The sequence below is a fragment of the Danio rerio genome, chromosome 16 (genome assembly GCF_052040795.2).
Source record: "Danio rerio strain M-AB ecotype USA chromosome 16, GRCz13ab, whole genome shotgun sequence".
NCBI classification, from domain to species: Eukaryota; Metazoa; Chordata; class Actinopteri; order Cypriniformes; family Danionidae; genus Danio; species Danio rerio.
The window spans coordinates 45587526-45607500 of NC_141036.1; the positions used below are offsets into that span (position 1 = coordinate 45587526).

At 36.1% G+C, this 19975-nt stretch overlaps 2 protein-coding genes across 6 annotated transcripts in view; both read left to right on the top strand.

Annotated features, from left to right (window-relative positions):
* LOC147833450 (uncharacterized) overlaps positions 1-9558 on the top strand; it is an 85586-nt gene extending 76028 nt beyond the window's left edge. For 2 of the 4 annotated variants that reach the window (XR_015511947.1, XM_087287863.1), the window contains 3 exons: positions 4612-4633; positions 4702-4918; positions 6121-9558. Coding sequence is in view for 1 of the 4 variants with exons in the window: in XM_087287863.1 (XP_087143989.1) it covers positions 4612-4633; positions 4702-4806 (127 nt within the window). In the remaining 3 variants the exon portion in view is untranslated. Of the gene's footprint in view, positions 1-2320; positions 2591-4611; positions 4634-4701; positions 4919-6120 lie in introns of those variants that run through there. The other 2 variants (XR_015511944.1, XR_015511945.1) reach the window with 1 other exon arrangement.
* Positions 9559-15440: 5882 nt separating this feature from the next.
* LOC147840375 (uncharacterized) overlaps positions 15441-19975 on the top strand; it is a 69435-nt gene continuing 64900 nt past the window's right edge. The window contains exon 1 of one of the 2 annotated variants that reach the window (XR_015511951.1): positions 15441-16978. The gene's annotated coding sequence lies outside the window, so the exon portion shown is untranslated. The remainder of the gene's footprint in view (positions 16979-19975) is intronic. The other variant, XM_087287864.1, reaches the window with a different exon arrangement.

Here is a 19975-nt window from a genome sequence, read left to right on the forward strand (position 1 = left end):
TAAAACAACATTTATTTCCCATTTTGGACAGTTAAAAATTGTGTGTGGGACATTTCATATGCTGCAAAACAGTTGCAGGATGACACTATATGTCTGTAACAAAATATAAAACATTCAAAGTATTTTAAATAGCCACTTAAGAGCTAAAATTTGCGATCCACCAATGTAGCCGCTAAGCCCTAGGAGGTAAAACAGAAAAATAGATTTCTAAACTTAATAGTTTTAATAACTCATTTCTAATAACAAATTTATTTTATCTTTGCCAAGATGACAGTATATAATATTTTACAAAATATTCTTCAAGATTGTAGTATTCAGCTTAAAGTGCAATTTAAAGGCTTAACTTGGTTAATTAGGCAAGTTAAGGTAATCATGCACATCTTGTATAATTATGGTTTGCTCTGTAGACTAAATAAAAATATTGCTAAATATTTAAAAATTTTGCTTAAGGAAGCTAATAATATTGACCTTAAAACCGCTTTCACAGGAAATACTGTTAAAAAATTCCTTACTTTGTTAAACATAATTTGGGAAATATTTAAAGAAAAAAAAAAGAAAAAAAAACAGAACTACATATAAATGTAGTATACAGCTCTGGGAAAATATAAGAAATTCATTTTTGAATTCATTTTTTCATTTTAGAAATGTGTTTTCAATAGTATTTTTTTTACTTTATTCTGCAATGCAGAAGTGTGATTTTTTTTTTTTTAGTTTTTTTATAGAAAACTTATAGAACTTGTCAGAAATGTCAGAAAACAGTCAAACTACAAAAAAATGTGTCCATGATTATATATAAAAACTAATATAACATATATTAAATAATATAATTACAAAACATCAGTTTGGAAAATCAAGCATATCAAGCTATTTTTATGGCTAAGAGTGAACGAGACTGGAAGTCTTGAGCCAAAAAGATTCCAATAGTTGTGTCCATTTTTAAGTGAAAAATAAGGTCAGTAAACTACTTATAGACTAACGTCTTCAAAATTTTAAACATGAATATTGTCATTTGTATTGTTTATTTGCAGGAAATGACAAACGTTTCATTTCAAGTATTTCATGGTGTCCTGTTAAATATTGGAGAAAAATATGTATGTGGATACAATGTATGTAAAATGGTAAGAAATGCACTAAATTGTATTCTTATTTTTACGACCTGTTTTAAAACAAAACACTAATGAACATTTTACTCTAAGCATGTACCTAAAAAATTAAATCCAGGGAAAATGTGAATGAGTTGCTTTTCATCTTTAGTGACATTGTTACTTACAAAAACATAAAATCTTTTATAAAATTGTACTGTACAGTGCCAAAAAAATATGACTTAATATTTTGTCAAATAAATTTTCCTGTAAAAATATCACTAACACTTTAGTTTAGGTATCAACTTATATAATAGTAACTTATTACCTGCCTATTAATAAATAAATAAATAAAACATATTGGCTGTTTGTTAGTACTTCTATCGTACATGTTGTGTATGATCTTATTCTACATCCCTAATCCCACCCAATACCTAAACCCACATATTACCCTTTTATTACTAAGCACTATTACAAGTTTATTGTGGCAAAAGTCGTAGTTAATGATTTATTAATAGCCAGAATAGTACCTAAAAATAAAGTGTGACCAAATACATCTACACCTTTATAAATGAAGACATGTTTACTTTATAAGATATTATGTCTTTATAAAAGTGTATCAAAATGAAGTGAGTCTATGCTTACAGCAAGACATATCTGCCTTTAGGGGTAAGTAAAACTATCTTGTATTTCAGTAAAAGTTATTTTGTTAACTCCACTGGCAGCTCTTGAACTCACAATTCATGCATACACTTTCAAGAAAATAAGCCAAAAAATAAGTACAAGTCCAAAGACATGCGCTATAGGTGGATTGGGTGAGCTAAATTGTCTGTAGCGTATGTGTGTGAATTAGAGTGTATGGGTGTTTCCCAGTGATGGGTTGCAGCTTGAAGGGCATCTGTTACATAAAAAATATGCTGGATAAGTTGGTGGTTCATTCCACTGTGGCGAACCCCTGATTATTAAAGGGACTAAGCTGAAGAGAAACTAAATGAATGTATAATGTGCATTCTATTAATATCATTAATATTATTAACAATAAAAGTCAATCAATTATTGTTATCAACTATTACAATGTGATATGTAAACGTGCATTTAACATGAAAAAATAGCACATTATTTGATCATATATACCTAATTTAACCAGGTAACAGGCTTTTAGGTAATACATTCTTAGCTTTTGCTTTTGCTTCTTACCTTCTGTATAGATGACTGACTTTTTCTCTTTTTTTGTACAGTGAGAGCTGTGGGAATTGAAGCGTCAGTGTGAGCGGTTACTGGCTGAGTTGCTGTGTTGTCAAGTCCACAGAACACACTTTGGGTTTGAGGAGAAACCACAGTTCTCAAAAGTGATAGAACAAAGTTTCAGGTTGAGGTGGAGATGGATGGAAAATACATACTCAGCACAAGTTTCATTTTGCCTTACAATATGTAACATTCTCTTCCCACGCACGCTTTCCTTCCAACTCTTTCACTCCAATCTATATATAGATTAGTATAAGTTTCCATATTTTTTGTCCTCATTTCTGTCATTCAGATCTCTTTTTTTTTCACATTTGCTTCAGATTTTCACAGAATTGGTGTCTCATAATCTTGTGCATAGTATAAAGTTGTGTAAATGTAAAATGCAAATGATGAACGCACCTAAAAAAATTACAGTTTGAACCAACTTAAAAAAAAAAAAAACTACTGTAATAAATTAACTTTGGTTCAAAGATAAAAAATAAATATATAAATAGCATTTTATTTAATCTAATTAAAACATATTTATCGTGGTTAAGAAAAACATTACATTCACACAAAGTAAAAGTATTGTTTAATATATAGAGAGACTAAGTGTATTTTTAAATGTAGTATAAAGTAGAAAACTGTATATATTTTGACTTTAGATCAAATTATAATCTTCAACCCAAGCTTATGGCGGATACATACTTTTCTGGTGACAGCGAAATGGGTAACTGGAGGTACGCCTGCTTAGCTAGTAGTTAGCCTGCGAGCTACTGGGCAAACTGGTAACACCGGAATAGGCATCCACATGTAGGCAAGCGATCAGCTGGTAGTGCAAAAAATGGAACAAAAGCGTGGCATCACACCGCCTGATTGAGTTTCTTTAAAGATAAAATATAGCCAGACATACCTCTGGCTACATAATTCACGCTCTCCAGATATGTTGACAGTGGTACGTATTCACAGTGATTCTGAACCCCTTAAATTAAAATTTTTCTTGGTTAAAATTGAAACATGTATTTTAATGTTAATTAAATATGTATTCTACCCAAGGAAAAAAAATACATTGACTCTAATGTAAAATGTTATTTTTATAGACCATGTTTTAATTAAATTACCTGGATTTTTATTTTAATTACAACCAATGTAGAGTTGTACTTTGGACTAAACTATAATAAATACATACAATTATAGTCTATGCTATTGCTAGTTATTTTATTTTCAATAAGGAGATAAGCTATCTGCTTGTGCTTTCAGTATGGCTTTAAATGTCGGGCAATACTGTGATCAAACTCACCTTAGAAATACTTAACTAAAAGCACATGAACAGTACTTTTGTTTGTGGTCACATGACAAAACCTGCTGGTTTAAAGCAAAAAATATTACGAATGTTTTTCAAGTTTTTTTTCAAGGATTTAATTGAAAACCCTTATCAGAAATAATATAAATAAATAAATAATAAGTTAATAATAATAAAAATGTTATAATTAGAAACCCTTTGTATGTATGTATTTTTCCTTCTTTCATTTTAGTCATCTTTTATTTCTTTAGTTTCATTTTCCAAAATGAATCCTCATTGCACTTAAGTTTACAATGATAATAAAGCTTGATAACAATTTAATAAGTTTTTGAATTAATTATAATTTTTATAACTTTGTTTCTTATTTCATCTTCATTTACAAGTAGCAAGGTATTTACAGCTACTGTGTATTTCTGTCCTGTCGCATCCTGTCCCTTTGTGCCCCAATGTTGCATTTTACTAATCCCTCTGTCCTGCGGGAGCATCATATGTGGCAGTAGTGGTCATTTTGAACTGTCACTCACTGTAAGGGCTCTATTTTGACGGTCCATGGGCAGAGCGCAAAACGCAGGGCGCAAACGCTTTCAGGGCGTGTCAGAACGCATTTTTGCTAATTTACGGACGGGAAAAAAAGATGAAGGAGACATAAAAGCAGAGATTTTTCATATTTATGTAGGCTAGAAAAAAATATGTTTTGTAATATTTTAATGCTTTATATTTATATCCTATATCTATTCTTATTATATCCTATATATATCCTTAATATTTAAATTTTTTCATATGTAAAGATATTTGCCTATTGCTCTAAAAGCTAAAACTACCAAAAGACTATTCCGCCGTGTCTTGCGCCACACTGCGCCGGGTGTCTGATAGGGCCCTAAAAGTTTCAATTTTTTTTGTGTGACTACTGTCTTAAAGTTCTGTCTTAAATGCCAAAAATTGATGTTGTATGAACTGTAAACTGTTTGGTTCTTCAAGTATATCATCTTTTATGTTCCACAGATGTGTTTGCGATAAGATGAGGGTGAGTAAATGATGACAGAATTTTCATTTTTGGGCGAACTATTCATAACTACTTTATTTCTGCCTTAGCTAAACAGTTGTCCTTTTGATGAAGACACTAGCGGCACACTTTTGATGAAGTACACAATCAGAGCTGCTTCCGGTCTCATTTCCATCTCAAAAACACTGGTGTGACCAAACCTCTGGGGAGAAAATCTCAGCACTGATGTCTTTCATGTTCCAAGCCTGAGGATTCTCATTTTCCTCTGGATCTGTGATGAGAAGCAGGCAGAAATGTGTAAAGAAGGTTAGGCTGATTTTTTTTTTTCTTGCTGCAGATATGCACTGATCTGTTTACATCTCTATTTTCTGCCCCAAATGTTTCCAACTTTCCCCAGAAGGTTTCGCTTTCTTTGAAGTGGCAGGGAAAAAAATGCCTTACAGCTATCGTGTTAAGACGTGGTATATGTTGAAATAATTATTAAGTATATTAGCGTCATTTTCAGGTGAAGCATTGTTGCATCATTTCTTTTGCGTATACATTTTATGAGTCGTTTTGTGCCCTAGTAAAAAAAAAGTAACTTTTGTGAGCTTTTGTAAATGCCAAAACCAGCAGGCTGACATCAGCTTCAAAAGGCTCATAAAATGTCAAACTTTGATTAAAACTGTGTTTGTGATATAAACCACTACAGCTGAGATTAAAAACAAAAAAACATGTACTGCACTACTACCAGACACTTATTGTCGGTCCAACGTATTATTGTGCCTTGTAAACCTACAAAATAATAATAATAGGGGTAATTATCATATGTCAGATGTTGTTGCGTGATGTATCCAAGCTATGCTGTATTACCTCTGATAAAATTTCAAGCCTACTGGTCTAAGATGGCCTCCCATTTTAGATGAGCGTAATGCCTCATTCACGCTAGCAAAGACTTTGGGTCACACTTTACAATAAGGTTTATTAGTTAATGTTAATTAATGCATTTACTAACATGAACAAACAATGAACAATATATTTACTACTCTATTTGTTCATGTTAGTTAACATTAGTTAATGAAAATACAGTAGTTCATTGTTAGTTCATGTTAACTCATGGTGCATTAACTAATGTTAACAAGCATGGACTTGGATGTTAATAATGCATTAGTAAATGTTCAATTATGATTAATAAATGCTGTACATGTGTTGTTCATGATTAGTTCATGTTAGTAAATGCATTAACTAATGAACCTTATTGTAAAGTGTTACCAGACTTTGTAGCTACATGTTGCTCGAGGTGGCAACCTGCTACAACTGCAGAGGTCTGTAGGTCTACAGCATGGAGAATACGACCGTCCTCTGAGAATACCTGTCAACCCTCCCATTTTTCCCAGGATTCTCCTGTACTTTACATTTCAGTCTTTCTCTGAAGGGTGGCAATAAACGTCCTCCTAATACCACCGAATCACCAGGGGCCGCCACTTGCTTTTAAATGTGAGTCTGTTCTGTGCTTTCCTTTTATTTAGGCAAGAAGACACTTTGAAATAGGCGATGCGATGGCGCAGTAGGTAGTGCTGTCGCCTCACAGCAAGAAGGTCGCTGGTTCGAGCCTCAGCTGGGTGAGTTGCCATTTCTGTTTGAAGTTTGCAGGTTTTCCTCGTGTTTACATGGGTTTCCTCCGGGTGAATTGAATAAGCTTAATTGGCCGTGTTCGAGTGTAAAGGAGTGTGTATGGATGTTTCCCAGTGATAGGATGTGGCTGGAAGCGCACCCGATGCATAAAACATATGCTGGATAAGTTGGCTATGGCGACCCTTGATCAATAAAGTGACTAAGCCGAAAAGAAAATGAATGAATGAGATCATGTAAGTTGCTGTGTTTAAGCCACGAGAAAGCTGCTGCTTTTGAAAGCGATGCTTGTTGTGAAATTGTTGCTTAATTATTGAGTGTGGATCTTAATCCTAGACTTGTCACAACATCTATTGAAGATCTCTGATGATTTGACATGCTATTTTTTACTTCCTTTATTCCCATTTGTAGAAATGTTTATCATTTGGATAAAAGTGTGAGCTAAATTAATAAATGTAAATGTAGATAATTTTTAGATGTAGATAACATTTTTTGATTACACACTGTAAAAAATGCTGGGTTTCACACAATTCCTTCAGGTTGTCCCAACACAAATCGATATAGTTAACTCAATCATTTTATAAATTGAAGTTGATTGAACATAAAACAATTAAGTTGTCCCCCAACAAAACTTAAAAACTGTGTTGTTTAAACTTATTTTAAATAATTAGTTTGAACAAGCAGTAAAAGTCAGTTTTTGAGTGCAAAATTTGATGTGACCACACTTTAAGATAGCAAAATTATCATGGAACCAAATAAAGTTTGCAAAAGTTCTAAATACAGTATGCAAGAACTCCATATGTTACACATTATAAAATGAAATTGGGTGACTTTTTAAAAATTTCTGGTTTGAAAAATCCAGAAAAAAATAGTAACAATGACTACACACAATGCTGGGCTCCACACAATGGATTTGTGTTGGGGCAACATAAATGAATTAAGTGATTTATTAGTTTTTACAAATTTCAGTGGATTGAACATAAATAATGATTTGTCTTCAAAAACAAAACTTAAGTATTATGTTATTTCAGCTCATTTAAAATAAGTAGTTTAAACAAACAGCAAATGTCTTTTTTTTTTTGAGTACTTAATTTACAGTAAATATTTAGGTACACTGAACTCAAAAGAATTCCTAAATCTTAATTTCCCAAAAGGCTTGTTTATGTTCCTTGTAAAATATTTTGAAAGCGAATACTTACTGATTGCTTCTGTGGCTCTGCTATTCAGGCCAATGGTAACCTCATCAAGCAGAAACCCCTTAAATCCCAACAGAACATTAATGAATCACTCTACATCTCAGCAGAGGAGGATTAAATAAACTCAAATTAACTTCATTTATTACACACCAGATTGACATAATGTCTATGACAAAGTCTACAAAAATAATAGACTCAACTAATTACTATTTTATAGCGTACAAATCGCTGTAAAGATCTCGCACTTGATTTCAGTGGTTTAAATGTAGTGTACTAAGCTTATTGTAATGAACACAAAAACATACACAAATTAAGAAAAATTCAAAAATACATTAAATGGAACCTCCTGTTTCCACATGGTATCAACATGCATTTTCAGTGATCCAATCAGAAGTGGTCAGCTGAGACACATTACTGTTTCCACATGGTATCAACATGTTCAAATGCGTCTCCTGTGTCCACTTGTTGGGATTTTGCTGAGACCCTCTTATTTCATTATGCTCTACATCACTTTCTCAGAAGGGCTTAAGGCTGATTTATACTTCTGATTCGAGTGATCCCTATGACCTGCGGCACATGCCTTGCATGTAGTTGTGCATACTTTTGCGTGCTTGCATTGCATTGGACACTACCTTAATGTACAAGTAGCTAAAACTCATTTATTCAGATGCAGAAACTGGCGGGCGGCAAAACTTTATTCATAAGGTAAACACAAAACAAAAGTTTCCATCTGGAGCTCCTTTACAGGACTCGACATTTGTAAACACTCGCTTCATCTTTCTCGCAGCTCTCAGCACCGCCCAGATTCGTTACCACTACCAAGCTGATCAATTACAGAGGTTGTGCTGTGTCGTTGTTTAATTCAGTTCATTTTTATTTCTATAGGACTTTTACAATAGAGAATGAGTCAAAACATAGAAGTTCTAGTAACTTGAAACTTTGACAGTCAAGTTTTTAGAGTTGAGAATTTTAGAGTTGATGGTTACATTTTTTGAGAGGTGCGCATCAGCGTCTGCATCAGCGTCTGCATCAGCCACGACTAGGGCTATGCGACTGTGTGAAGTCTGCACCAGACATATGCATGCACTTGACGCAGAAGTATAAATCAGCCTATGTATGTATGTAGTATGGCACGTAAGTCTCTTATGAGCAAGTATGAAGTTAAATTTGGATTATTATTAATAAAACTGATGCGGAAATTTTGCTTTTCATTATATTTTGTATTGTAGTACAACACAAACTCATTTTGGTTTGCTTTTTCACAATATGTCCCATAAAGATCACGACAGGTTAGTGTGCAGAGCGTATGTGGTTTCAAAACGTATTTGACCACAGAAACATGAACACAATGTAATCAAATGCTTTTCAACAACCTCTGGACATGGTCAAACTGGACATGCCCAAAACATTTTCTGTATTTAACATTGTCCACTTGCGATTTAATACCAGGTGAGAATTGAAGGTCTCGTGAAGTGCTTAAAAATGTGCATTTTTATTTAATGTTTGACATAATCTCAACTGAAAAATAAAGAGAGGGTGAGACGTAGAGTAGCACTTCCCCTTTTTAAAAAGCAGCCAATAGTTTTTCATTTTAATCACTGCTCTGCCAGTGAGAGTGATTAAGCTCAAGCGCATCAAATGAAAAGCAAATAAGAAGTGTCTTGAGGGTGGCAGGGCATGTTAGATACTAGAGAGCATTTGACGGGTCAAGCTTTAATGAGAAACTGAAGTATGACGTGATGTGAAAAAACACTGATGCATTTAGAAGTGACAAACTGCAAGGTTTACATGTTTATATCAGTTTTATATCTCCTAAATGTTAATTTTGTCACAGTTTTCGTGCACACCATATTTACCTTATTCCTCGTGTATGAGTGGGTGCAGCCATTTGAATCTTTATGGGTCGAAACTTCCGATCTAATTCACTTCCATTTAGTTTTAGACGTTAAAAACAGCTTTTTTTTATGCTGCTTGATGTTGCAAACTGATATTTTCTTCTTATACTATTCTGCTTTGTAAGTATAGTCATGAACACATTTGTTTGTAGAGCATGTAGTTTGACCATTTTCTGCTATTTAATATTCCTAGTCGCTTCTCCTACAGTATAAGCAACTGAATCTGAAGTTCTAAAACAATCGCAAAAAAAACGAGTACACTTCCACATTTTAAAATCAGGTCAATATATGTCCTTAAAACTAACAGACTTTTTTTTTAATTCCATGGAACCTTTAAACAAAACTTAGACTTTGGTCAAAACTGCTTTAGAATGGAACATAATTAAGCATAATTTCAGCAGCCTTCACTTGCCTCTGGTGCCTTAAAATGCTACCTTTGTAGGCAGCTCACAAGGTATTGAAACTAAGCAAATGAGTAGCTATGCAGCAGGTAATAAGGCACTCTTTACCTCTGAGGCACAGTACTCCCCAGTTGCTAAAAAACAAAATCAACAAAGCATATTTCTGAAATGACTCGGAGAAATCCTCATCTAATTTGTATGTTCATCCTGAGTCAGTCTTATAATTTGCAGCCCTCATCAATGCAGTCCCAGTGTACAGTAGGATTCATTGTGTCTTATTTTGTGCGCCATCCAACAATAGCTATTTTGCTAGCTCTAACTTTTTAAAAACAACCCTGACACGCACTTTAAAGCTCAACATCTAAACTTAGGACTAAAGGATAGATGTAAAAAACCACAAAGAACAAAGAAGTGCATGAAAATCTTTTTTATTTCCCAAGGAAAGGATTAGGTATGAGGAGATTTTTAACAGCGGAAGGGATATTTAACTCGACTCGCTCAGAACCATCCTGAAGGCAAAAAAGCCGGTTTAGGAGAAATGCGAAAAGAGTGATGAACGGATGGAAAGATGTACTGACAGGAGAAGGATGAAGAGATAAAAGGAAGTAGAGAGAGATTTAGGTGCATGTCAGGAATGTCAAGCACAATGAATGTCATGGGAGTCTCTGCCGTCCCTCGGAGCGACTATACAATTGCTCTATCATGGCTCAGGAACCGTAGTCGCCATTTACATGCTAGTTTAGCTCTGCCAATTCAATCATGTCATGATGAACATGAGAATGGAGCCCTGTCAGGATCCATTACATGAGGGATGGTTGAAAATCGGGCAGAGTTAAGCAGGGTGCTGGGTTTTGCATCGCAATTGCGGCTGATACAGTGCGTCTGCGGTTCCTCTGGTCTGGTTGCTCACACAGGAAGGAGTGGACCAGATGTATAAATCAGAATTCAAAGGAAGCGGGCTGGGGGAGGATGCTGGCAGCCAGACCGAAGAGGGGCCCAAAAAAAGTCCTGCTGTCAAGCAGCTCATTCATCAAACGCAGAGAGGGTGGCCTCACCCGGAGGCCCAGCCGTCCTGTCCTCTCCTCCAGTGTTGGGGAACACTTTGGCCCGAGCTCATTTTAGCAAGAAAAGGTGTTAATTAAACTACCCAGAACAGTCTGAATGTGAGAGAGTTGAGCGTAGAAGCCGTGAATCTTGCTGGGCTCCTCTCGAAGCTCCCGCTGTGTGTTGGACGTGTGATCCTGGCACCGCGCAGTCCTCTCAGCCAAAAGTTGTTTGATGGCCCACACCTGCCACCTCAGCCATGCTGATCTTGGGCCGTGTAAGCTGTTTATCGTGGCATTGGAGACTTGTTAGTGACTCATTGCTTTTCTCGCTGAGTACTTTAACTTTTGTTCAAAGACCTTCTAAAGGGCTATTACAGAAACAGTTCAGCCAAAAAAGAAAATTCTGTCATCGTTTATTCAATTACATGTCTTTCCAAAACCTGGCTGACTGTCTTTGAAAATTTCCAGAGTATCCTAACTCAACTAGATCTTGTTTTTTTTTCTTTAGTGTAATGGAAATGAGTGTGAACTAGAGCCATATGATAGTGAGAACAGAAGTTAGATGGATTGTTTACCTGAAAAATTACTATTAATGGACTCATGCTCTGGCCATTTAAGATGCGCATATATGTTTTATTTTCAGAAGGACAATATATTTAGATGAGCACATGGTCCTCAATCAATCTTAAAATGCAAGCCAATGGTCAAAATACATTTATACTGTAGGCAAAATTTAATTATTGTCTCATGAAACAAGATATTCAGCCTCTGCAAGAAAAGTAGCATCATTTACAACATGTTTCCCTTTAACTGTAGTCTATATTTGGTCCTTTATATAGCATCTACACCAGGGATGTTCAAACGTTTTCTTATAATGAAGGACAAAAAACTTCATTAAGGTTAGTGGGCTAAAGGTAAATATGGTTGGCATGTGTAATTTGTTTATTTATTTAATTAATAATATTTAAAATAACTAAAAAAATTACATTTTATTTTATAATAAACTTCTTTCAGTTTATTAGCAGAATGGAGTTACACCATCTTTTGCCCTGATTTGCTCGCTGATTTCTTCTTCTTAGTCCTCTTCCCATCAAGTGACAGTATTTACATGTTAAAAATGTATATTAATTTACAATATTTATTTTCAGTTTGTTTGTTTTTTTGTTAGCTCAGCAATAAAACAAACAAACAAACAAAAAAAGGTTACATCGAATTATAAACGATGATCTCTGTTAAAGGCATTCTCCCCAACTCTCTCCATCCTCACTTAGATGGGATGGTGGACCAAATCAAAGGTTACAATGGGCCAACTTTGGCCTGCGTGCCCTACTTTGGGCATCTCTGATCTACACGGTCACTTTTAAGATCAAACCTACAGTAAATGGCACTTTTTTGTAGTCCTTTTTGCACATTTCTGCCTTGTAGACTTCTATGCCCATTTCTTGTAAAAGTATATTTGTTTTCGCTTAACAGAATTTGATAAGTTGATGACAATAGATATTTTAACTTTTATTCATCCAAAGACTACATGAAAAGTGCTAATATGACTGGGCAGTGAAGTAAAGTAACTAATTACAAATACTAAAATTACAGTAATTGAGTAGTTTTTCTAAGGAATTGAAATTTAGTTTGTAGTTTTAATAGTGTGTACTTTTCCTTTCCCGTGAGTAAATTTTTAGTGCAGTACTGGTACTTTTACTCCACTACTTTCCTTCAACCTGCAGTCACTACTTTTTTTTTCTTGTCTATGGGGATTAGAAAAATGGGGGATTAGAAAAACCTGTCCAATCGCACAAAGGAGGTAAATTGCATCATAATGAACTACCTCAAGACACGTGTGATTTATAATTGCAGCAAACTGTTGGGAAGCATTCAAAAGTGTCCAAGAAGATATCCAAAATCTTTACACACACTGAATCAGAGTATGTTTAGATGCAAGTCACTGATGAGAAGATGACTTACGTTTACTGTATGATGACTGAAATGGCCTTAAACACTCAGGCACACAGCAGGGACAAAACGTCAACTTGACGTCAGATTGACGTTGTGCCATAAAGTCATGGGGACGTTGCGTTTTGGTTGTAAATGAAAATCAGGTTGACGTCAGATCTCAGCGTCAGGCCAACGTCAATGTCCAACGTACAACCTAAAACCAACAAAATGTCAATGCCTAATTATGTTACAGATTGACATTGTGTGGACATTACCACTATGACGTCCATCAGACTTGGATTTTGGTTGCCATACCTAATGAATAAATGTCAGTATTTGACGTCAATGTGATGTTGGTTTACGATGTTGGCTCGATGTTGGATTTTGGCACTTTCTAACAACCTAAAATAGACCAAATATCAAAGTCATTTGATGTCATTATTGGACATTAAAAAAAACTTGTCCTTAGACGCTGGCTAGACATTGTATTTTAGTCACCTGATGTCACAACCTAAGTCTAACGCAATATTAACATCTTATAAAGTTGTGTGCCTGCTGGACAATAACTAAATGCACTACAGAATGTTACGCTTACACACATCCACAAATTAGCTTTTTAAAGCGAAATGCTCAATACTCTTGAGTATCTTTGAAATTTCTAATCCTAATATTACTCATACTTTGAGTAATATTTACAACAGATACTTTTACTCTACTTGCACTACATTTTTAGGCAAGTAATGATACTTTTACTCGAATTTGATTTTTTTTGTACGTTTTCCACCACTGCTGTTGGGCCACATTATCCTAAGATTTTTTTTCTTATCTGAATGAATGCCATGCAAAGAGGTCATATTTGTGATTTATGCCAGATTTTTGAAAATTAAAATAACCTAAATTAACAGCAATAGCATTGGACCTAATTGGAGCTTGTGGGGGAAATGATCCAAATCACTAATAATGATTACCTATGCAGCGAGACAGAACAAGGCAAACCTGAACGCAACACATTAGTCTGCTGATCTAAATAATGTTTGCAAATGGAGGTGATGTTCCCTTTTATATTGCGATCTGAATTGATATGAAAACACATGACACAAGCATCAAAGCATCTGATGCAATCCTGAGCAACACAGACACGCTGCGTCTTCTTGTCCACCATATTCGGTTCCAAATTCGCAGATCAAACTCCCAGCAGAGAAGGCACATTTGCCCCTACTGCCTTTTGTTGAAGTTTTTTTTCCGATAAATTTGAACCGACAGCTCCACTGCAGGGATAAATAATGTAACCGCATTTCGGGACATCATTAAGAGTAATGTTTCACGTTCGGTCCCCTAAAATCCTTTTCACACATTTAAATAATATACGGCTTTTGTGGATTAATCTGAAAGTTCAACCTGGAGTCAAACTTGAGCTGCTTCCACCATGCACCAGGCTCAGATTAAAACCCAAGACCTGCCGCAGGATGATCGCCCATTTTTCACTTGTTAAGCAGTTCAGTTTCTCCTCTTGCTTCCCGCCGCGAACTGGAGAGATTTAAGCGCCGTGCAAAATAAAACACATGATGAATTAGAGGAGCGCTGTCCTTGTGTGATAGATTAAACCGCAGCGAGGAGCACGCGTGTGAGAGCGTGTCCTCCAGTGTCTTGCCTCTCGCTAGCTCTGCCTGGCTTTGCTACACCGGCACGGGGGCTGACAGATCACCTGTCTGCCGGTGCGCTGGAGGGGTCTCTTCCTGACCGACAACAAGGTCGTACAGTCACTCAGAGAGTTTGGACGGGCTGCTTGCCGCATTAGTCAGCACTTTGCCACAGCCACTCCTCATCCACCCTGACTAATTTGTGCGTTATAAATGGAACGAGCTGCGAGCACATTGAGACATAAACATGATCATTATTTTGAAGTATGAGCAGTCAAATGGACAGACACGCACGCTCTATCCACTGTCAATGAATCTGCAGAGTCGTCCTCAAAAGGTTTTAAAGGAAGGGTGTTGAATGCACAGTTGTTGAAAGTTGTGACTCGGGTTTGGTGATTCAATGAATCGGTTTGTTTGAACTGTTGCATCTAAAAATGGTGGACGAATATTAAAATTGTGTACTTTTTTGTTTCTTATGCAATGCAATTGTTACAAATTACTATAGGCATAGTTAATAATAAGAGTTCAGTACATGGAAATTATATATCGTGGACTTTGACTCAGGGGCTAGATTCGCTTTTGACATTGGTGGGGACATATATCTTATAGAGCGCATGCATTGACCAGTGCAAAAAAAAACTTGACAATTTATAAACATTTTAAAAACATGATTAAAGTACTTAATAATGCTGCAAAGTTAATTTACATGACTTTACTGCTGTCGGGCTTTGGGGAGGTATGAATGTAGAGAAATTTAGAGGGATGTGTGATCAATTTAACTGTTTTATCCCGATTATTGTTTTTCATAATCATAGAGGCCGAAATCAAAACTGAATTTTAAGGAATTGCTCTGCTTCGGTTAATAGTATTATGGTGAACTAGTAGTGAACTTGACTTAGTACACATGTAGGTTAAGAGTTGATGGAGCATTACTTTATTTTGAAGTCGATTAAATTATTGGTAGGGACATTTCAGTAATTGGTGGATACTGGTAGATACATGTCCCCTCCATCCATGCCAATTCTTCATCCTTGCTTTGACTAAGATCTCAAAAGATCTCAAAACTGAGGGCTTCTGGTAGTACCTAGAAAAGCAAAATCAAGTAAAGGAGGTCGAGCCTTCTCTTTCATGGCTCCTACACTCTGGAAAAGCCTTCCTGATAACGTCCGAGGCTCAGACACACTCTCCCAGTTCAAAACTAGATTAAAGACCTATCTGTTTAGTAAAGCATACACTCAATGCATCACCTAGCGGGTTCCACACAGGCTTCTGCATCTTGTTTATATACAATATTAACAGCAGCTACGCTAATTATTCTCTTTATTCTCTATTTTCACCTGGGGATACTCATCCCGAGGTTCTCAGATTATGCGGAGTCACTGATTGGATCCAAGACCAGCGACGAGATGATCCCAAGGATTACATATCCGGGACCAGGCTGTATCCTAAGCTGCTGCTGCGCTGATGGTCATGGGGAGTGGAGAACATGAGACTGATTCCAGCGACGCTCCTGGGACAGACGAGTCTTCGCTGAGGCCATCTTCCAGCCTCACCACGGCAACTGAAGCTCTGCACAAGACTTTTGGCCAGCGGAGAAATTAAAATGGTCGTGCCCAACTGAGTCTGGTTCTCTCAAGGTTTTTTTTCTTCACTCCCATCAGGTGAAGTTTTTTTTCCCTCTCCGCTGTCGCCACTGCCTTGCATGGTTCAGGATTGGTAGAGCTACGCATCGATGAATTTGCTCTTCAGTGTTTGAACTCTCAGTAATGATTAAATCACACTGAACTGAGCTTTTTAACTTTTTAACTTTTTTTTATTATTATTTTGCATTATTGTAATTCAGATTATATCACACTGTCTGTTTGAGAGAGATAGAAACAGATAGCAGGCACTCCAACTCCTAAGTGACAAAACATAACTTATTCATATTCACAACCATTCCAAATATGGTCAAAATGAGCTTTATATTTTTGAAGTAATTTCTGTGATTATAAATGAGCAAGTAAAGCCATTATTTTGATACTGTGTTGAGGAAAAGCCCCATTATTAAAATGTTTTATCGTTTCATTTATTTTGCACAGAAATGAACTCAATGTTCACAACAGTTCCAAATATGGTCAAAATAAGCTTTGCTTTTTAGGGGTAATTCCTGTGGTTAATGAACATATAAAGTCATTATTTTGATACTGTGTTGAGTAGAACCCCTTTATTAATATTAAAATGTTTTTTTTTCTTTTCAATTATTTATTTAGTATGCAAATGAGCTAATTAATATTCATGGATATTTCAAATTCTGTCAAAATCAGCTTTACTTTTTAGGGGTAATTCCTGTAATTAATGAACATATAAAGCCATTATTTTGATACTGTGAGCTGAAGTCTCATTATTAAAATGTTTTATCTGTTCAATTATTTATTTAGCATGGAAATAATTGTGTATGGTGAATTATGCTTATGAACTGAGTATGAATGACAGTTTATTAGAGATTATGAACAGGAATGGTGTTAAAAGGTAATTAATCTTTCTGGCGTAGATGAGCTATGGACCAGGGGATGGATGAAGACCAGAGATACACACAACCAGGAGGGAATCACACTAGGAATGAGGAGAGACACTGGCAGACACTTGAGATGAACTGGAAACAGGCAAGATACAAATAACTAGTCATAATAGGATTCACTGACCATGATAGTTCATCATTCTCGAGGAGGCCAGATAGGGACGGTCACACTGCGCTTTTCTCCCCATAGACTTCCATTCATACGCACCCAAATGCATCAGACCAGAAACGCAAGCTCGTGCGACAAGTTTCGCAGTTCACTGTGTTGCAAATTTCAAATTTTAAATATTGGTCTTTTTTAAAATGTGTAATTATCTTGTTTAATCCCACCCCTTTTTGTTGCGCTGTACAATAGAATTTAAATGGCTTCAATATTGTTAGCTGTATTGATATTTTTTCAACTAAGCTACCTGCTTAACCAGACGAAGTGCTATAAATTGAGTAGCTTTGAAGGCTTCAGTTTCAAAATAGCCTCTTCAACACTGTGTCACATTAACAAATGCTGTTCCATGACCTACAGCATTTTTAGCAGACACAGTCGGGCTGCCAGAAGAGTCAACAGGGCTTCCGCAGGGTAAGGCAACTCCTCTTCCCCTTCTTCCTGTTGGGCTGGCCAGTTTCCGCTAACTGTATTTGGGCCCAGATTATTCTATGTTAATGTTGGCAGAGCCTCAGACAGTTGAAGTGTTCTCGCACTAGCGAATGTCGGTAAAGCCGCTGGGTGAAGTTATTTACAGAGCCATCCACAGCGGCTTCTGTATCAAGCCAGACAGGAAGTTTTATCTGTAAAGGGAAGGGAGATGCACTTTTACGCCTCAGAGGGCAGCACGTTTCCACAAAATGTTTTGGGAGTTGGTCGTAAATGTCAGGCATTATTATAGAGAGCCACAATTAACTCTGAACAAACACAAGGGTCTGAGCTAATCATGATTCATATGTTGATCATATGTCAACAGAAACAGAAATGTCACACGTCTTTTTCAGGCCAGTGATGAGTTTCTGCTGAAAATCGTACATTCTTAGATTTTTTTGTCCTAAAAATTTATATTGGTTTCTTGGACAAGGCTTAAGATTAATCTCAGACAAAAATGTCCCAGTCTCAGCTGTTCCAATTGAAATAAACTTGCTTTAATTTATCTTAAAGGACACCTATTTTACCCATTTTACAAGATGTAAGATAAGCCTTTGGTGTCTCCAGAATGTGTCTGTTTCAGCTCAAAATATCCACCAGATAATTTGTTATAGCCTCCAGAATCTGCCCATTTCGGTGCCTGAGTTCAATTTAGCTGTTTTTGTAGGCTGTGGCTTAAAATGCAAATGAGCTGCTTCTCCCCGCCCACTACTTGGCAGCATGTCTGCTTCAGCTGTATTACTTCAGATAAACAGCAGTCAGAGATAGAGACAAACACAAATGAAGCTGAGATGCAGCTCATTAGTCAAAAATACCTAGTAAGTATATTTCATGTATTTGTTGTGGAGTTTATTCAAGCCTTTCTGATATGATGAGTCACACACAAATCCCGTTTGCAGTACACAAACATATATGTGGTTAAGAAACACATGGTGATTTTATGGTCTTTCTTACAAACATGCTCTGTTTTAAAAACTATTCATACTTATAAAACTTAAAAAAGTTGCCTAAAATTGCTTTTAAAAGTTAAAAATGATTACAAATGGTTAATTTTATTTAAAAAAAAAAAAACTCCTGTACTCATGTAAAGTATTAAGATTAAATAGTAGCCTATTTATCAACACCTAGAAATATATGCTATATGTCATCATATGCATTTATAAATATTTATTGATACATTTAAAATATATATAGAATGTACATATGGCATATTTGATTCCTCCACGTACCACTAGAAGGATGCACACGTACCACTAATGGTACACGTACCACAGTTTGAGAACCACTGCTCTAGAGTAAAAGGCTCTAGACAGAGCATCCGCCAGGACATTTTTAGAGCTCTTCTTGTGTTGGATTTCAAGAAGTAAGATACTGGATGCTTTATTCAGGCACTGTCATCTTTCAACAGCCTAACAATCTACAATAAAACCTAAGGCTTTGATAATAAGTGAATATCGAACTACCCCAATTCCTCATATCCTAAATGGAAAGTACTCAATTTACTGCTCCTCCAAACCACCAGGGGGCCCCCTTGCTATCAAAGATGATATTAATAGGATATTAGTTTCGTTTTTAGTCGTGGCTTTCTAAGATAATGAAACCCATACCTGCCAACACCCCCGTAGTGTTATGTCTCCCAGGACCCTAACCACATTCTGTTGTTTTACTTTAAAGAAATGTGAAGGATGTACTTATTGTGATTATTCTCAATTAATTGTTTCCGAAAACATTAGTATTACGTGCACACATAGTTACTTTGTGTATTGTGAAAATAGTAAAGTAACATTGCTAGAAATCAAAACTGATCAGCATTTTAAGGTTGGATCATCTGAAATGCTCTTAATGCTTCTCTGGAATCACTGGAACTGAATTAAAGCATATTTATTTGATCTTGAAAAAGGCAGTGAGGTACAACTCAGACAGCTCTTTTCAAGAATATTGGTATCTAGAAAGCCGTTCAAGGCTGCGTTTCAGTTGTTTGTCTGCCTGTTTACTTGTTGAAGGTCAATGGTGGATGTCTTGTGAGAATATTTTCAGCTAAAGTATGTAATTTATCAAAGGTTGAGGAGAGTTGGTTCTGTATCCAGCTCGATGCAATGAATGAACAGGAATTTATACACGTGAGCCATTTCTTTGCAACTCGAATAGGAATGAAAGCATGCCTTGTAGTAACTGAAGAGCCATGCACATAGAGCCCATATTGATTTATTGATGCTGGAGAAAATTGCTGTCATGTACTGTACATGCGCCCACTGGGGACTAATGGAGGGTGGCTACAGATCTGACATGCCTGCTGAAAAATGAAGGATGTGATGTCAGGCTGCGTGTGATGCAGGAACTCTGGCATTACAAAGGTCACAATCTGGCCTGCCACTAGACTTGACTGAGTAAAAATGCCTCCCCCCCCCCCAGGTTTCTCCTAAGGTTTTTCTCTATTTCTGTCAATTGGTG